Source organism: Tamandua tetradactyla, chromosome 1 (genome assembly GCF_023851605.1).
Source record: "Tamandua tetradactyla isolate mTamTet1 chromosome 1, mTamTet1.pri, whole genome shotgun sequence".
NCBI classification, from domain to species: Eukaryota; Metazoa; Chordata; class Mammalia; order Pilosa; family Myrmecophagidae; genus Tamandua; species Tamandua tetradactyla.
In genome coordinates, this window is record NC_135327.1 from 172,196,328 (window position 1) to 172,214,105 (window position 17,778).

General features: G+C 38.8%; 2 protein-coding genes across 3 annotated transcripts in view; one reads left to right on the forward strand and one right to left on the reverse strand.

Moving 5' to 3' along the window:
- The first annotated feature begins 270 nt into the window (after window positions 1-270).
- On the forward strand, window positions 271-12,533 carry MEST (mesoderm specific transcript). The gene is made up of 12 exons (XM_077133985.1): window positions 271-447; window positions 3,402-3,556; window positions 5,316-5,395; window positions 5,780-5,857; window positions 5,988-6,124; window positions 6,302-6,360; window positions 7,457-7,497; window positions 7,997-8,067; window positions 8,308-8,409; window positions 9,699-9,775; window positions 10,738-10,801; window positions 11,713-12,533. The coding sequence occupies exons 1-12, from the start codon at window positions 422-424 to the stop codon at window positions 11,828-11,830; spliced, it is 1,008 nt and encodes a 335-aa protein (XP_076990100.1). The 5' UTR covers window positions 271-421; the 3' UTR covers window positions 11,831-12,533.
- A 628-nt stretch (window positions 12,534-13,161) lies between these two features.
- Window positions 13,162-17,778, reverse strand: part of COPG2 (coat protein complex I subunit gamma 2) — a 214,163-nt gene continuing 209,546 nt past the window's right edge. For both annotated transcript variants that reach the window (XM_077133782.1, XM_077133859.1), the window contains 4 exons: window positions 15,309-15,406; window positions 14,426-14,564; window positions 14,033-14,131; window positions 13,162-13,568 (listed from right to left, as the gene is read on the reverse strand). In XM_077133782.1, the coding sequence (XP_076989897.1) occupies window positions 13,438-13,568; window positions 14,033-14,131; window positions 14,426-14,564; window positions 15,309-15,406 (467 nt within the window). In that variant the 3' untranslated portion in view covers window positions 13,162-13,437. The remainder of the gene's footprint in view (window positions 13,569-14,032; window positions 14,132-14,425; window positions 14,565-15,308; window positions 15,407-17,778) is intronic.

Here is a 17,778-nt window from a genome sequence, read left to right on the forward strand (position 1 = left end):
AACTCTGAAGATGTCCCTGGGAGGAGGAGCTGTTAAGAGCGCGGCGCCCCATTCCTGGTCTTGGCTGGGCAGCCAGGAGGTACTGCAGCAGGAGGGGATGTTCTGCGGCACAGTGGGCGGGACAGGGGCGGGGCGCGGGTGGGCTTTAAAGTCGGTGCCCACTCGCTAGCCGGCTGCCGAGGCAACGAACACATCACCGCGCAACGCCGCGGGCGGCGGACTAGGCGCCTCCTCTGCGGCAGCCGCGCCTCGCGCAGTGCCGCAGCCGACGCCCGGGTGGCGGGTAGCTGCGGTGCTGCGGCACCGCCCTCGGTGGGCTGTGGGCCGCCACCGCCGCCAGCCGGGCCTGTGCTGCTGCGGGCTGCGGCTGTTCTTGCTGCCCTGGAGCAGTGCGCCTGACGGAATGGGATAAGACCTGGCCATGGTGCGCCGAGATCGCCTACGCAGGTGGGTGTGCATCTGCGGCCGGCTGGTACAAGCTTCTGTAGCTAGGTGGGAGCAGCCATCCTGGGACTGGGGTACCAGCTAGTGAGCGGGAAGGTTGTATTCCCGAGCTGGGACGGCCCTACAGGCGATTCCCGCCGGACAGGGAAAACCTTTGGGGCGGGCGGCACGCAGTACCTGGAGTAAGCTGACCTTTCTACGGAAAGGGGGTTTCTGCTTACTTGGGGGCTCGTCGCTCCTGCTGGTGTTAGAATGTTGAAACTCAGTATCGCCTTGATGCAACTGAAGATATGTAAGTCCCAGCATCGCTCTGGCTGTGATTTAGGATCTTTAGACCCTGTTTTCGCCCCGTCGCGATTTGGGATTTTTGGACCCTAGTTTCGTCCCGGTGCGATTTGGGATTTCTAGACCCCTGTTTATCTCCGGTGCGATTTGGCATTTTTAGATACTGGTTTCCCCTTGGTGCGACTTGGGATGTTTAGACCCTGGTTTCGTTCGGGTGTGATTTAGGATTCCTAGACCCTGGTTTTGCCCCGGGACGATTTGGAATTTCCAGATCCTGGTTTTACCCCGGGGTGACATGGGATTTCTGGATCCTAGTATTGTTTTGGCGGGATCTGGGATTTCCGGACCCTGATATTCCCCTGGCATGAATGGTCGTATAAGTGCGATTAGAATTTGCAGTGCCTTATCATCGAGGCGTGTATATATATATATTTAGATTTTGGTAATGGGAAGCAGGAGTGAGACCGGTGATGTGACCAAACTGTTACAGTGTTACACATGAATGTTGTGCATTGTTATAGCGGGTTTAGAGAAATTCATAGCCTCACAGCGGTGCATTGGGCAGGTTTGATAGTTTTAGATGAGTGAATTTTTCCCATTTACAAGATGAAGAAATTAAGGCTCAGAGAGTTTGATTAATTCCCAGAAGGTTCATTACTGAATGTGCTGAATGTTTACTCTCCATTTATGGCTCATTTGGTAAAAAAATGTTTGTTTAACCCATTTTGTTTGCTGACTGCAAGATTTCTGCTTAATTAGAATTCCTAAAATGTTGTTGGGGCTTTTTTTTTTTTTCTTTTTTACTGAGGTAATTAAAACAGAAATCAGCTACCTGAGGATACTTTTGCAGTAAAAGGGAGAGAATTTGTAGAGGGTGAGCAGTGAGTGTGCCCTCAGGGCTCTGCCCTCGCTGCGCCCCAGCACTAAGGCAGGGAATTTCCTCCTGCTCGGCTCCTCTAGTAGCCTGGCTCTCTGCTGAGTCACTGCAGATTTTTGGTGGCTGGAACCTGTGAATGAAGGAGTTGAGAAACCCAGGTGACAAGGAGTGGTGAAATAGAAACGTGAAAGTGTATGAACTGCAGTATAGAACAGATAGCTCTGAGAAAATATTTCAAATTGAATACTTTTTGTCATTTCATTTTTCAAGGAAGTATTGGTATGTAGTCCAAGTATTGCGGTGTGAAAATTGTGATAGAATTGTCATGTTTGGGGTATTTTACATTTAGACTTTGCAGCATTCTAACTATTTCTGGTATTATCTTGAAAAGTAGAGCCAAATTAATGGGACTGTTTTATGGACAAGCACCCTAGAGAAAAAAAATGACTAACCTAGTGATGCTAGAGGTGCCTAAAAGTCTCAAGGAAACTGAGGTTCTTTAAAAAACATATTGGTGTTTTGTCAATATGGAACCATAGGTTTATTCCCTTATGCTTAGATTTTAAAATAAAGAATTTTGTGAATTGGATTCATTTGGGATAGGTAGGGATTGTGGCCAGACTACAAATAATATGGTAGAAGCTTATGTGTACAAACACAAGGCCATTTCTGCTAAGTCAATTAATTTCCTTTACTTACAGCTTAATTTTCCTGACAGGTCTAATATTAGTTTAGGAGGGTATTAATTCCATTCTGGCTGTTTTGAGAGAACTTCCATTCTACTAATAATTCTTTCCTTAGTGACCAGCAGCAGTCATATGCTAGAAATAGAAGGAACTGTTTCTAATTTCTTTTATCACTTGTCATTATGGATAAATTGACCTGGACTTTTGAAGTCCTGAATATGGGAAGTTTAGGTATATAAATCAGTGCTGTCCTTTCCTGTATGCCCCCAAAGACAAAACCAATTCCCAAGCACTGCCTTAATTATTTTTTATTTGTGGAAGGAGAGGGATCCTAAGAAATGAAATAAATGGGAATTTTCTCAAGAGAATGCTAAGAAAAGCAGAAATGTAATCTCCTGCCCTGACCTCTCAAGAGATTAGATATCCAGGGTCGTGACAAAGCTTCTTACGTTGGAATATTCAGTGCAGCTGTCTTCTTACTTTCACAGAATCTTTACCCTAAGCGGTTTCTCAGCGCAAATCTAGATAGTGGTTCCAAATGGGGTTTCACTTGAGCGAGAGGGTTGATAGATACTGAAAATGAGAAACAGCTTTCTAGGTAATGTCATATGATATATAATATATACATTTGAAATACATAACTTTATTTTAAACATTTTACTGGTGGGGAGTCAGTAGGTAGGTGGTAGAGCTGTTAGAAAAATCATGAGGGAAATTATTTTTCTCCTGGGAAGTCTTGATAAAGGCCAACAAAAGGGTGTACAGTACTTTGTAATCTTCCTTTTACTTTACATCAAAATCTTTTCAGCACAAGGCAAGGTGCTAAGAGGTTAGTAGGTGGGAGGGAGAGAAGGGAAGATTACATATTTAAATAATTAATGTTTTCCCTTAAAATTAGAAGGGTGAACAAACATGGCGATTGCTTTAGCGGGCAGAGATGCAATTACATTCTTCTTAGGGACCTTCATGCCATGATTCATATTCCGGAGCGCAAGACAGTCATTGCATGGTACAGAAATTTCCCACCCAATTTTAACCAGTTTTTGGTTTGTTGAGGAATGTACAGTCTCACCCTAGTTGCTTACCCTGAGTCTCTGATTTTCCCACAGGATGAGGGAGTGGTGGGTCCAGGTGGGGTTGTTGGCTGTGCCCCTACTCGCTGCATATCTGCATATCCCCCCCCCTCAGCTTTCACCTGCTCTCCACTCTTGGAAGTCTTCAGGCAAATTTTTCACTTACAAGGGACTGCGCATCTTCTACCAAGGTAAGAACAGGCCTATTGGAAGACCCTGCGTGTATAGATCATGTAGGTCCCAGCTGAGCTGCTTACTTTGTGTCCATTGGTCTCGTTGTCCCTTAGTGACAGAGGGGCCAACCCCCTTTTTCTGTGTATTGTGCTTGAAGGAATGGGACTAATTGCCCTTGTTAACTTGATAGTAGAGAAATTCAGAGAGAATTACTGAAAGGCTGGAAGTGAAGGGTGGAATTGAGACTTACTTGTTTGCACCTAAAAGTATTAAAAAAGAACTTAGTACTTATAATTAAAAGTACTATATTTACAATATAATGTTATAATTTTTCTTTGTAGCCTGATGGACATTGGTTTTCTCTTTTGAGTGCTCCTGGTGTCAAATAATATATATAACATTCATAGATATAACTACCACTGGTTTTGTTTTTTCCCCAAATCCCTGATTTCATTTTATTGCATTGTTTTCTATAAAGATAATTTGTTATATGCATAAGTAAATGTGATTTATCTTATACCTTTGTATAAGTTAATTTGCTAATGATAATTATTATGACTTAATTATAAATTACCATTTATCAGACATTAATTATGTTTTCAACCCTCATTTTATTTAATCTTTACAATAGCACTTGGAGACAGGTGCCATTTCTTCATTCATGTTCTAGATGAAGAAACTGAGAAACAGATTGAAAAAGATTTCTTTTGAGCGGGGGTCAAGAGCAATAACGAAAAATGTTTGTCATAAACCGTTTTTCATTATTGCTCCTGACCTTCTCTCATTTGCTATATTCCATAAAGTGAGTATATAATTTTCTTTATATTGATCATTTAGAATGCTTCCAGTTAGCGTTTTGGGGAAATTTTCCATGTATGTGGTTTTATTTTTCCTTATATTTTCAAACTTAACTACTTTTTTAAATGGAATGATTTTATTTACATGGACTCTCAAGAATAAGACTTGTAGGTTAAAGTATATAACAATTTTAACTACTTCTAACTAAATTATTTTTGAAAACCTTATTAAATCTTCATGTCACTGGTAGTATATGAACGTATCAGTTTTAATCCAATACCATTAGTAAGGCCTGTTTAAAAGCCTGGCTAATTTAAAAGATGTATAATGATCCTGAATTTTCATATGCATTTAGAAAACATTGATGTCTATATTGATTAACTTTTTTAAACAGTTGATAGAATTTACAGTAGTTTAAGTATTATTATATTTTTGATATTGGATTGGGGCTCCTCTGCTGGGAATAAAAGTGCCGGACAAACACCATAAATTAAGGTGCTCACTAGGCTAGGGAGAGGAGCTGTATTTTAGAGAGTTTTGGGGAGACCATTAATGATAAGGTACAAAAAATTGGTAGTTTACATGTTGTGCTTGTATACTGTGCTGAAATTTACTTTTAACTGTAAAAAAAACAATGTGCATATTAATATTAATACAGAACAAAGGGAGACATAGGGAATTTTTTCTTTTACTTTTTAAAATCTAGGTGAAAGTAAGCATGCTGCCTTCAGGTATTTTCAAAATAACTTTAGGGTTTATAATTTTTGAGATATGCATTTTAAAAAGGAGAAAATAAAGAATCAAATGCCTTTTCTTACCTAAAGCAGTAAGCGTACATTTTAAAAAGAAGTAATTTTAATTTCATTAATTTGGTCAGGGTTTTCTATCCCTTATAACAGATTATTTAGACTTTAATATCTGTCGTCATTGTTATTTTTATAGGGGTTTCTCCTAATTAACTTCTCTCCTCCTTCCCAGACTCAGTGGGTGTGGTTGGAAGTCCAGAGATAGTTGTGCTTTTACATGGCTTTCCAACTTCCAGCTATGATTGGTACAAGGTAATGAAATCAGACTTTAAGCTCCAACTATGTCTTTAAAAAATTCCAAACCAAGGATTTTATTGCAAATTTGAATTGCTTAATAAAATAGCATTTAATATAGAACTGTTTCTCATTTATCGGAAGGGTGTAAAACTTTGGCAATCTGGAAAAGATCATTGCCAAGTTAAAGATGATGAAGTCCCTCCCTCAATTGGAGATTAATTACTAGCAATAAACACTTTCTGAGAGTATCATCTGTGGGGCCTGTGGTGGTTTCATGCGATTTTCCCTTTAAGGGAGTCTGTTTGTTAAGCTGGGATGGGATGAAACTCCTATAACTGTTGTGGGTTGGAGGAGGGAGGCAGGGGCAGAAAATTCAAATCATCCCTTTCTTTCTTGTAGATTTGGGAAGGTCTGACACTAAGGTTTCATCGAGTGATTGCCCTTGATTTCTTAGGCTTTGGCTTCAGTGACAAACCGGTAAGTAGCATCTGTATGGGGACCAGTGTTGAGGGGTGAGAGCTGGGGTTGATGTGGATGGAAGGGTCAGACTGGCAGAGAGATCTGCACTCCTAACTTCATCCCAGATTTCCTGGCTTTCCTTCCTTAGAGACCGCATCACTACTCCATATTTGAGCAAGCCAGCATTGTGGAGGCGCTTTTGCGGCATCTGGGGCTCCAGAACCGTAGGATCAATCTTTTGTCTCATGACTATGGAGATATCGTTGCTCAGGAGCTGCTCTATAGGTCAGTGAAGCCATGGGCTTCTGCACTATTCATAGGTTCAATGAAGCTTGAAATGCTGAGGAAAGTGAATTGCTCCTGGTCTCTTTCTATCTTTTCCCTTCTTGGGAGTTTATCTTTGCTGTTGCATTGGTGTTAAGTCCTCTGAGTTACATGTGTCTCTCCATCCCCTTTCTCTAGGTACAAGCAGAATCGATCTGGTCGGCTTACCATAAAGAGTCTTTGTCTGTCAAATGGAGGTAATAGCCTTGGTAGAAGTGGAAAGTAGGGCGGAGCCCAGAAGGGCTGCCTTTAGATATCACAGTGACATCTAAATGGTAACCTGTTGATATTGCAAGCAGAAGCAACTAAACAAGTGGACTTTCACTTTTTTTGGCATCATAACTGCTTTGGCGGTCTGATGAGGTTTATAAGCCCTTTCTCAGATTTAAATACAGACTATAAAATAAACGTTACAGAAGAAACAGGTTATATTGATGTAGTTATTAAAGATGTGTGATAGTAATATGTGCTGCTTTTTAAAAATGCATTAGACAGTAAGATCTAGTGTGGGTTTTATAAAACTAACATTAGTAGTAAGGAATAGAAGTGATGTTTTGTGATAATCTGGAGCAACTTCAGTAGGTTAGGAAAATAGTTGAGCCAAGCCAGCCACAGGTGCTTTTAATACTATTGTGGTTTGTTTCCTAAACTTATAATTGACGGCAATGCCAAATTTCAGTTAGAAACGGGTGAATCCCTGATTAGACCTATAGGAGGTGTTTCTTTTTCTTTGTCTGCCATTTTAGCCCTGTTGTAAACCCACAAATATCCAAATGTCCCCTAAATACCATGAGAGCAGTTCAGCTGCTTCACAGGAGAGGTGCCTTCTTGTCTCTTTATCAGCAGATGCTCCTATTCTCTGGAGAGAAATGGGAAAAGGAAAATTCTAGGTAATTTTTTTTAGGCCCTACACATTCTGAAAAATGTCTCTCTGGTTTCTTTTGCAGCCCAAATCATTAAGAACACTGTGTTTTGAGAGGTGGCAGGAAATGCCAAAGGGAGTCAGAGCCTGGTCATCAACATTTTGGATGACCATGCAAATTATTTTTTCCATTTGTCTTCCTTTAAAATGGGGAAAGTAATCCCAATGGTATATGATTTTTTTTAAAAAATGGGATGTAATTTCACCTGTTAATCAGAGTTGCTGGGAGAAGTAATTAGATGACAGTGCTAAGTTTTTATTTGAAATTCTGCTTTTGGGAGTGACGGTGAATAGCATGAATAGTCTTGGATAATGGGCTTGTGTTTGACTTAAAGTTGTTGGTAAATGACTAAGATAAGTCTCTTCTACAGGTATATTTCCTGAGACTCACCGTCCTCTTCTTCTCCAGAAGGTTGGCTACTCCATTGAATAAATCTTAAGTTTTAAGATTTGTATTGACATAAGAAATGTCATAAACTAAAAGCCTTCTCTTCATGAATTGATATTAACAATTTTTTTTCTTTCTTGTGCCAATAAAGCAGAGAAAGTGGCCTCTATATAAAGCCTAAAACTATATCTTAGAATAAGAGAGCAATAGATATTCAGAGACATACAGCTATGTAAAGAACTGTGTGATGAGCATGATGTTTGAACCAGTTGGGATCCTAATCTAAATTTAGGAATTCAACTAAGTGTAGAAATGTAATCTTAAAGGGAATTAGAAATAGGTTTTTCTCCTATGAGAAAAGAATGTAGGTAGGGAATATAAAAAAACAAAAGTCAACAACCAAACCTTTCAGGACAGGGAGATTTGACTAAAGCCCTTTTTAAGTTCTTAGTATAGAACATTTTGTCTTGGTGGTCTTCTCTGTCTGGATTCTTGATTTTTACTTTCCCTTATTTACTTACAGCTACTCAAAGATGGAGGCATGTTGTCACCCATCCTCACACGCTTAATGAACTTCTTTGTATTCTCTCGAGGGTAAGTCATTGTCAAAGACTGTGACTAAGGCTTGGGAACAATGTGAAAAACTGCTGCCATTAAAATTCTCAACCAAATCCTAGGGCTTGATATTTTTAAGCAAAGGTGTTGGCCACTTGCAGGGAAGGTAGTAGAAGGAATTAATAAATCAGCTAAGGATTGGACTACTCTGAGGTTCAATCATATTTGACATTTTGAATTCTAGCCACACTTTGCTTTCTACATCTTGGACTCTTTCAGTCTCACCCCAGTCTTTGGACCGTACACCCGACCCTCTGAGAGTGAGCTGTGGGACATGTGGGCAGGGATCCGCAACAATGATGGGAACTTGGTCATTGACAGGTAAGAACTACCCCTTTGTTTTGGTTTGTGGATAGGCTTTTTTGAAGTGGGGAAAGATGAGGGATTTCTTATTCCGTTCCTAGTTGGCTTGTTCCGTATCAAAAGAATGTTGGCTATGACTTATGAGGAAAACTAAAAGGTCATGCTCTGTACTTTCTTTCTAAGAAGAAAGAAATCGAGAATAGAGTGAGTGCTAAGCCTAAGCCACAGAGCACAAAAAGTTTGGATGAATAGTTATAGCTGCAAATATTAATGCTGATTCAGCTTGTCACTGGCCAGTTGACTTTGCAAATCTTTCTTTGGGCCTTTTGCTAATCTTAAATGCTTTAAAATATTTAATTCATGAAAGGAGCCTAGTATTTCTCTGAAAGTACAAACCTCTTCCTTTTGTGTATCTTTTGTGTAGCAATCTCTCTTGTACAAAGAATTCTCATGCCTTGGTTCAAGTAAGAATGTAGCAGCTTTCACAGAGGGATCCAGTAATGATGTCCATTACTACTTGAGATAAGGTGATAAGGCACTGTCCTTTTGCCAGCTGGGTCAGTGTAGTTCCCAGTGTTTAACACAGGGCTAAGCTGGGAATTGTGGGTTAGAGGGGGGCCATTCCTTCCTCCACATCCCTCCATGAAATTCCTGAAGATTCATTTGAATATAAAAAATAAAAAAATAAACTAGAAGCCCTTTTAAAATTTCCTCACATTTTTCTTTCCAAAAAGTGAATTCTAATCTAAGAAGTGATGTTCACAATCCACAGAAGTAACTGTCCTGGAACTACCAGGCAGAATAATTACAATACATGAGTTTGAGTTCTGAGATGTGCCTGTGACATCTGTCATTAGGAAGGAGAGTTCTCCCCATTTTGTCTGTGGTCAGATGATGTGCAGAGAATGGAGTTTTGTGCTCATGGATTTTAGAAGGAGAGGTTAACTTAGAGAGCATATAGTTCAATCCTCTTAAAGATGATGAAAGTGAGGTTGCAGTGTGTGTGTGTGGTAGAGCCAAAATCAGAACTTTAGACCTGGGCTTTATTCACATAAACTTCCCATCTTCTTAGATCTCATTTCTGCTTAATAAACACTCAGAAACCATTAATTCAAACACTGAGAGTAGGGCATGACCAGTGCTGTAGCTAATGGTGGGTAACTCTAGAGGTTAATAGAAATGGATAAATGAAGTGGGCAATTCCTAGGAGTGCTAGGTCACTCTTGGCTTAAGAACTCTGTTGAGTTCCTTGTGGCTCAATGAAAAGGTTTCTTGTTTCTACTCTTGCTGACTTATCTGTCCTCTAGTCTCTTACAGTACATCAATCAAAGGAAGAAGTTTAGAAGACGCTGGGTGGGAGCGCTTGCCTCCGTAACTATTCCCAGTGAGTATGTTTACATTAACTCTTCATAGGAGAACTCAAGGCCTGTGGTGCTAAAATAATTGCAACTCTTATCACCCCTAATTAGGGTTTATTTGCCATATTTAGCAAATGATAATAAATATAAATATAAAAAATAAAATTCAGGACACCCAGTTAAATTCAAAATTCAGAAGAATAGCAATTGATTATTTTAGCCCTGAGTAGTATTTGGGACACACCTCTATCATGGGCCATACTTATAATAAAAATTATTTAACTGATATTCAAATTTAGTGGACATTCTGTACTTTATCTGGCAATCCTAGTCCAAATCTGGGACACCAGTGGCATGTGTTTTACAGTGAAGCATATAACACACTGTGACACTATTGCAAGGGCAGTTGGTATCACTGTCAGGAGTGGGAATCTGACTGGTGTCTGTGCTATTCATTGTCAGTGACTGACATAATAAATGCAGAACTGCTGGGACAAAGGGCTGTTTACATCACTAATCAAGAGGCCGTAGATGATTGCTGTCATTTTTCTTTTCATTCATAAAGATCAAAAAAGAAAATCATTGCAGTGTTTCACACATAGTAGTTACTGCCCAGAAATTATTGATTGATTTCAAATGTCAAGAGTCAATTATAGTTGGAGAGAGAGCTATAATGAATGATAGTATCTTGGATTTACAGAAAGAGAATTTTGAGAATAGGGCTTACTCCTTTTGTTCCAGGGCACAGAAGAGCTGGAGGAGGCACTGAATGGCTCTTTGTAGGAGAGAATGTGCCAAATGAACTTACTAGCTTTTCCCCAGCAGTTCCTTGTAGCCTACTTAATAAAAGAAGCTAGGTTTTCTATCATAAAAAAAGTTTACTTACAGAAAACCAATTTTTTTTTTTTAGGGGGGAGTTAATTTTAAGGTAGAGCTAGGAGAATGGATATGATAGCTGTTGATAATTCATTCATATTTTCTTTTCTAGTTCATTTTATCTATGGGCCATTGGATCCTGTAAATCCTTATCCAGAGTTTTTGGAGCTGTACAGGTGAGTCTTTCTCAGAGGTCTTTGTTTTGTTAATACATTATCCTGACAGTGGTAAACAGAATCATCTGTTGAGGGCTGTTGCTCTAGTCACCATCTCTGATACTCATTGTTCATTCAAGAAAAATATTATGAAAGGATAAGTTGGGGAATCTTATTCTCACATAAATGTTAAGATCAAGGAATTCAATTATACCTTCTCTTGATTTAAACAACCTGTTTTTATCATCATGGCTATTACACATTCCTAGGTGTAATGCTAAGAAAAAGCTATGATGTGAGCCAAAGAATGAAAGTGGATATATTTAAAGAAATCTTTGCTCTAGTCTGATTGTAATACCAACTCATTGACTTAATTGAGCAGACTGTGAGGAGAGAATGAGAAAAGCCTACTGCGGAGCTCTCAATGGTTGTTATTCTCTCTAGGAACTTATTTGGAAGGTGTTGGAATCTGAAATCTTGACTATTGTCACTTAATGTTCCCATACCTTCATATGCCCTGTGAACCCAGCAGTAAGCAGCTTGCATTTAACTTAAAAAAAAACAACAACTATTTTTCCCTCTCTTCCTGGGAGTAAGGAAAGCTCTTGTTATCCTTACTCTTGGGCAGTGAGTTGCTGAGTGATTCACTTGTTTGATATCTCATGCTTCTCTATAGTGTAAATGTGTTATATTTTCAAGCTGTTGTCTGTTGGATCCTGGGCATTTTAAAACTAGTCTTTATACAGTATAAAAGGAATTTGCAAGTTTATCTGTCTAAGATACAATTCTAAAGTACAAGGTGAATAAGCCCTTTGTTAGTTCCTTCCAGTATGGTATGTCTGCAGAGGCATTTACTGGGGCTTCCCACTGGCTTACATCCCTCCCCCACCCTCCAGCCTTAAGTTCACCTACATGCTGTTCTCTTCCACTAGGAAAACGCTGCCGCGGTCCACAATGTCGATTCTGGATGACCACATTAGCCACTATCCACAGCTAGAGGATCCCATGGGCTTCTTGAATGCATATATGGGCTTCATCAACTCCTTCTGAGCTGGAAAGAGTAGCTTCCCTGTATTACCTCCCCTACTCCCTTATTTGTTGTGTATTCCACTTAGGAAGAAATTACCCAAGAGAGGTCCTGGCCACCAAACACTATTCTCTCATGAAAGTCCACTTACTCACATTTGTGAACAATATAATGTAAAAAGCCAGCAGAAGCTCTCACTAAGGGTTGACCTAGTATTTCTCATCCCATTCTTTTGACATCTGACCAAGTGTATGAACTTGACTTTGATTTTGTGTTATTAGGAAATTCTGATTGAGCACCACTACTCACTGATGTGGAGAGAGACAGACATTCTTTTTCATAAAAGACTTTTAGACACTCTATAGATTTTTTTCTGAAAATACTTAGAAATGTTAATTTCTGGCTTAACCCCAGTTGAAATAAAAAAGTAAAGAATGAGGAAAGAGAGTGCCTTTGAATGGCTCTGAGCAACACAACTTCAAGTGAGAGTGAGTCTCCCTTGCCATAACTTTGGATTTAGCTTCATCAGCTGCTTCTAATTATAGACATTTTGTTAAAACAGATTTTGGTTTAAATAATGTAGTATTCTAAGTATACTTTAAGACTATGCCTACCCTACATGTGTACATGTATTTTATATTAAACCAGCAAATACTTACTCTGGCAGAGTAGGGAACCTTATTAAACATGCTTAATTTCTGAATAAATTTAACTAATTTCAAACTATTTTCAGAATTTCCTAAAATCACAAGACATTAAGGACCAATAGCGTTTGTGCCAGAGATTTACTGTTATTAGCTGGAAAGACCAACTCTAACAGCAAATAACAGTCTTTGACTATTCATACCTCAGAGCTTAGAAGTATGTCCCTCCAGAGCTGAAGTGGAGGGGAGGGGATCGTTGTATAGTCCAAGTTATCATGTTGAATGTACACTGATTCCTTTTACGAGGATTGCTTAACTTCTCATTGGTTGTCCCAGAGAGGCTTTCTCATGAAACTCAGCAATTCCTGTGCTTTCAGACAGGAAAGTTCCAGAAACTTTAAGAACAAATTCTGAAACACTTATGAGCAAATGGTGCTGAATACTTTTTTTAAAGCCAGAGTTTCATTGTCTTAGTCAAAACAGGATTATTAAATGATTATTTTAAATTCATTTTTTTATTAGCAACTTCAAGTATAACAACTTTGAAACTGGACTAAGTGTTTATTTTCTATTAATAAAAATGAATTTTGACAAAAGTGGATTCTGGCTCCCCCACCCCCCCACCCCTTTGGAATAAAAATTTTCCAACACTGCCAGGAGTTTTCAAACACAAGTAAATTAAAGAAAAGAATATAATGAAGTTAAGCAGCCAGGGTATAAGATAGTATTTAATTTTCAAGCTTGCCCAAAGCTGCACTATCAAACCAAAGTTGACCAAGTACAGTAAAAAGAAAAAACAAACAGGCAAACAAAAAGAAGCAACCATGCATAAGAACAGACATTTGCTTGATCTGCTGGCTTAGGGACAGACATTTACTTTGCTTCTCTGAAAGCAAAGTAAAATGTGATTCTGGGAAATTTGTGCCACCAACTTAAAGCCCACTGACAGTGAAGTGTATATCAATTTCATCTTGCCCAATAAAAACTTATCCAACAGAAGCTAAGATGACATCTACAGGTGTTCCATCTTTGCTTCTGACAGTCACCTGCATGGTTACTCCATCTGCTAAGGCCAGCCTGGACCTCACCAGTAAGTCATAGCCACCTCTGTATATACCTGAGAGGGAAAAAAGTGGGAAAGCCATATTTAGAATTCAAAACAAACTCTGAATAATGACACTTACCATGCTCTGCCTACATCTCCTTTCTAGTATCTTTCAGTTAAGTTTTTCTGGAGATTTGCATTCATGGTAGGAAATGAATCCTATATAAAGTTCTAAATAATCTTTTATATTCCCATGATACCAGGTGCAGAGAAGGTATTTAGCAATTGAGTAAGGAATACTAAAAGTGGGGGCTGGTATTGGTATCTGTGGGAATAATTTAAATAGTGTTTTAGGCCAAACAGATAACTTAAAAGAATAACTTAATAGCATGCAAATTAATTCAATAACTAAAACAAAATATCCATTTTGACTGTGATTCATATTTTAACCCATAATGGGCTGATGAAATTAATCATACCCCTTCCTGGTAAATTTTACAACAAAAGACAGGGGAAATCTGATAGATGCTTCTTACCTGCCAGATACAGGGAATGAGAATTCTTATTCTCAGGTACTTTGTCTGACCTCTCACATGGCTGCATGCCCAGAAATGTGATGATGTTGTTGACAGCTTCTGTGTGGAGAAGTTTTTTATGTGACAGTATTAGAAAAGTTAAGTGTAGGGATCTGCCTTCCCACAAGTATGTTCTGGAAGGTGGGGAGAGTAGGATGATGGTGCTGGTGGTGTGGGGAGGGAAGCTGTTGGAACAGAAACTGGCTGACTCAATTAGTTGTTGAAGATAGGGTCTTAGCGTGTTACGGGAAATGATTTATGAAATAGTTAAAGAAAAGGGAGTTCTTCTAGGACAATAAATTATGCCCATTAGGTTTTATACACACAATACACTGATAACAAAATTGTCCTCACCTTCAAGGGTTTTGGTAGAACTGAGGGCGAAAGTCTCCTCTTTCTCAAAGGTGTCTCCTAACTCTTCCCAGGCAACAGCAAAGTTAGGCTTCAGTATCTTCTGAATGTGGTCAGACACAGTAACCTCAAGATCTTCCAGCTAGTGGGTAACAAGGAAGGGTCAGTAAATAAAAGCTCTTTCAGGAAACAACAAAGTAAAGATGTTTTTATCATTCTGTGTTACATCCTTTGCAGAAGAAGCCTTAGAAAAACTCTGCTACAAATGTTTAAGTTCTGTAGTCCGGCTAGGCCTTAGCAAAGGAACCAAGAAAATAAGACATCTGGAAAGAGCCTTATGCAGATCAACATCTGTAGCCCTGAGGTACAAAGTAATCATGTTGTCACACCTAACCAATTGAGTTCAGGCCATACAGTACCTTCTGAACTTAGCATTCACTCACAAGTTATTTTAAAAAAATTTTCCCTTTAGTACAACGAAGGCTTTTCCTTCTAGTACACAAAGGCTTTTCAGTCCATAGTCTGGCTATACTATAAATAATCTAAAAGTTTCTGAACCAAAGCAAAATAAATCAAAACACTTTAAATAAAATGATCTCAATGAAAAGCATTATTTTCATCTTAATTATCCTTATTATAAGGAAATGAAAGGTCAACATATTTGTTCTAATTAATCATCAAGTAATCATTAATCTCAACTTTCTAGCATGATGGTATCCCAGTATAGAGGAAGAAGAGTCCAAGTCCTCCTCAGTGGTAATCTGTCTGAGAAGAATAAAAACCCCACAGGTTCCTGTCAGATATTCCTAGAGAATTGTATCTTAAGGCAGAAGTCACTCAGTGTTCCAAGGGTGTCAAGGTAAATCTCTGCCCAGGGATAACTCACCACATACTCATCATCATATCCATCCTCATCTGGAACTCCTGTATTAGGGTCACAGTCCCGGACTGTGAACTTCATGGTGCAGCTAAAGGTGCATGCAACTAGAGGGGAAAGAGCAGGCACGTCTGTATCAGTCGGTACTGTGAGCACAAAGTTCCATCAGTAACTTAGGAAAGTACTATCTGCACTTGAATCTGGGATCTATGATCAAGTTAAACATATGTAGGCCTTATTTTCTAGGACAGAGGGCTGATCAAAAAGGCAGTTTCACAAAGTATGGTTCAAAACTCTAGCCTCCGCTGTGGGTTAGACTAGTACAGAAGAGATGATGGGCAAAACTCTGTTTTTGTGTTGGTATAAAGAAATCAGCAGAGGAGATACTTTTGGGGCTTTTTGTGATGCCTGTCAAAGGGCTTATATGTTGAAAAATTTTGGAACCACTGCTGTAGGAGTTGACAAAGTAAAAATAAAAACGATGGTAAAAAGCACACAGATCAACAAATTAACATTGACCAAGTACACTGGGAATCTTAACATCAATACTATCTTTAGATTATATGTTGATAGTGAGTCCACAGATCATCAGAATGAACTTGATTTATATCATATTTTAATGAGTGGGGATGGACCACGGTGACTCAGCAGGCAGAGTTCTCGCCTGCCATGCCAAAAACCTGGGTTCGATACCCGGTGCCTGCCTGTGCAAAAATAATAATAATAATAATAATTTTAATGAGTGGGTTAATAATGTTCGAATATATGTAAAGTTAGTAAGTGTCTTAGAATGAAAAATGAAGTGGGTGATCGTCTGTGTTAAGATGACTAGTGGAAGTATAAATGGAAGTAGAGAGCAAATTTCTAGAAAGTTAAGTTTTACAAAAAAGATTGTATTTTCCAAAATGTTTGAAGAAGAGGATTTAGCATAGTTAAGGTCTAATCCACAGTCTGGAAAAGGCTTATACGTACATTATTAGATGTTGAGGATTCAGAAAATTATTTGGAATAGGCAAGGAAAAGAAAGGACAGACTTGGGTATAAAGACCTTGTATGACAAGTTGGGTAGTGAGACTTTCATCTATTCAGTTTTGACTTTAAACTCTATACATTCATGCAAACATGTAGTGAATGTCAATTGACGTTCACTGTCAAGTGTATAAGCTAATGTGCCAGATGCTTAGATAAGAAGATGACTGAGACATGACCTCTGTCTCCATGAGCTTATTGTCTAAGAGTTAAATAAGTGTGTGTGCGCACACACAACCTATCTATATCTATGACATCACAACTCAAAACCATAGGTTCTTTAACATAAATGTTAATGATGTGTGAGGGTGTAGGATCAACACTAATTCTGCCTGGGAAAATCATAAAATCTCAAAAGACGAATAGAGCTTTGTAGGCAGAGGAAGACACACGAGCTAAGAGAAAGAGTTCAGAAAAGCCATGGGGTAGTCTGAAAATAGTAAGAGGTATTGATAATGCATAGGTGCTGAGAAGATAACTTGTTTAGGAACAAATGAAGGTATTTGTATTTCAAATGAAGGACACTAGAGATTTTCCAACAGGCAATCAGGAGATTGAAAGGTTAGAGTTAAGTTAAATAAAATGGTGCTAACAGTAGGAATCTGGTATGAAGAACATAGGCCTGAATTCAGAAAGCAAATGGATTCAGTAAAGTATGTTGGAAGCAGATAGCAGTGGGTTGACTGATGAGTGCCTTATAGGAAACAGGATCAAGACTACAGAATTTATTTCAGTGCTATGAAGGGCTGATCTAAGAATATCTATGGTTAAATTTAAGTGTGGTTTTCTGGGTGGGCCACGGTGGCTCAATGGCATAGTTCTCGCCTGCCATGCCGGAGACCTGGGTTCGATTCCTGGTGCCTGCCCATGTTAAAAAAAAAATAGTAAAGTACGGTTTTCTGCAGGGTGAAAGTGGGATGAATAAAAAAGAAATGGAAGTTAACACAGATGCAGTGGTCAACTGTGAGGTATTTTAAAAAATGAAGGGAGAGATGGGATTACGGTAGGAACAAAGGTCATGATCAAATAAGGATGAAGAGGCAGGAGAGATATTAAATCATAGAAAATTATATGAATCCCAGCTTAGTTTAGATAATGCAGAGAGGCTACAGGCAAATGATGCAGAGTAAGAAGAAAGAAAATTGGGAACAATGACAGATCACAGACTGCTGCAAAATGAATATGTAAGTAAAGAAAGAAGACACATATAAGTGATAAATAGAAAAGGATTAGGGAAATAAATAGGAATGATATTAGTAGAGATAATGTTAGAGAAAATGACACTGAGTGATGAGGGGAGAGGGTAAAAGGAGGTCTTTCCAATGCAAGAGAACAATACTGAAACCATTGTCATAATATAAAGATGAGAGTTTCATGAACAAAGCAAGGCAAATAACCAGAGAGAATAGGGAAAGAATGCCCTGAAGCTCTACATTAAAGCTGTTCTCAG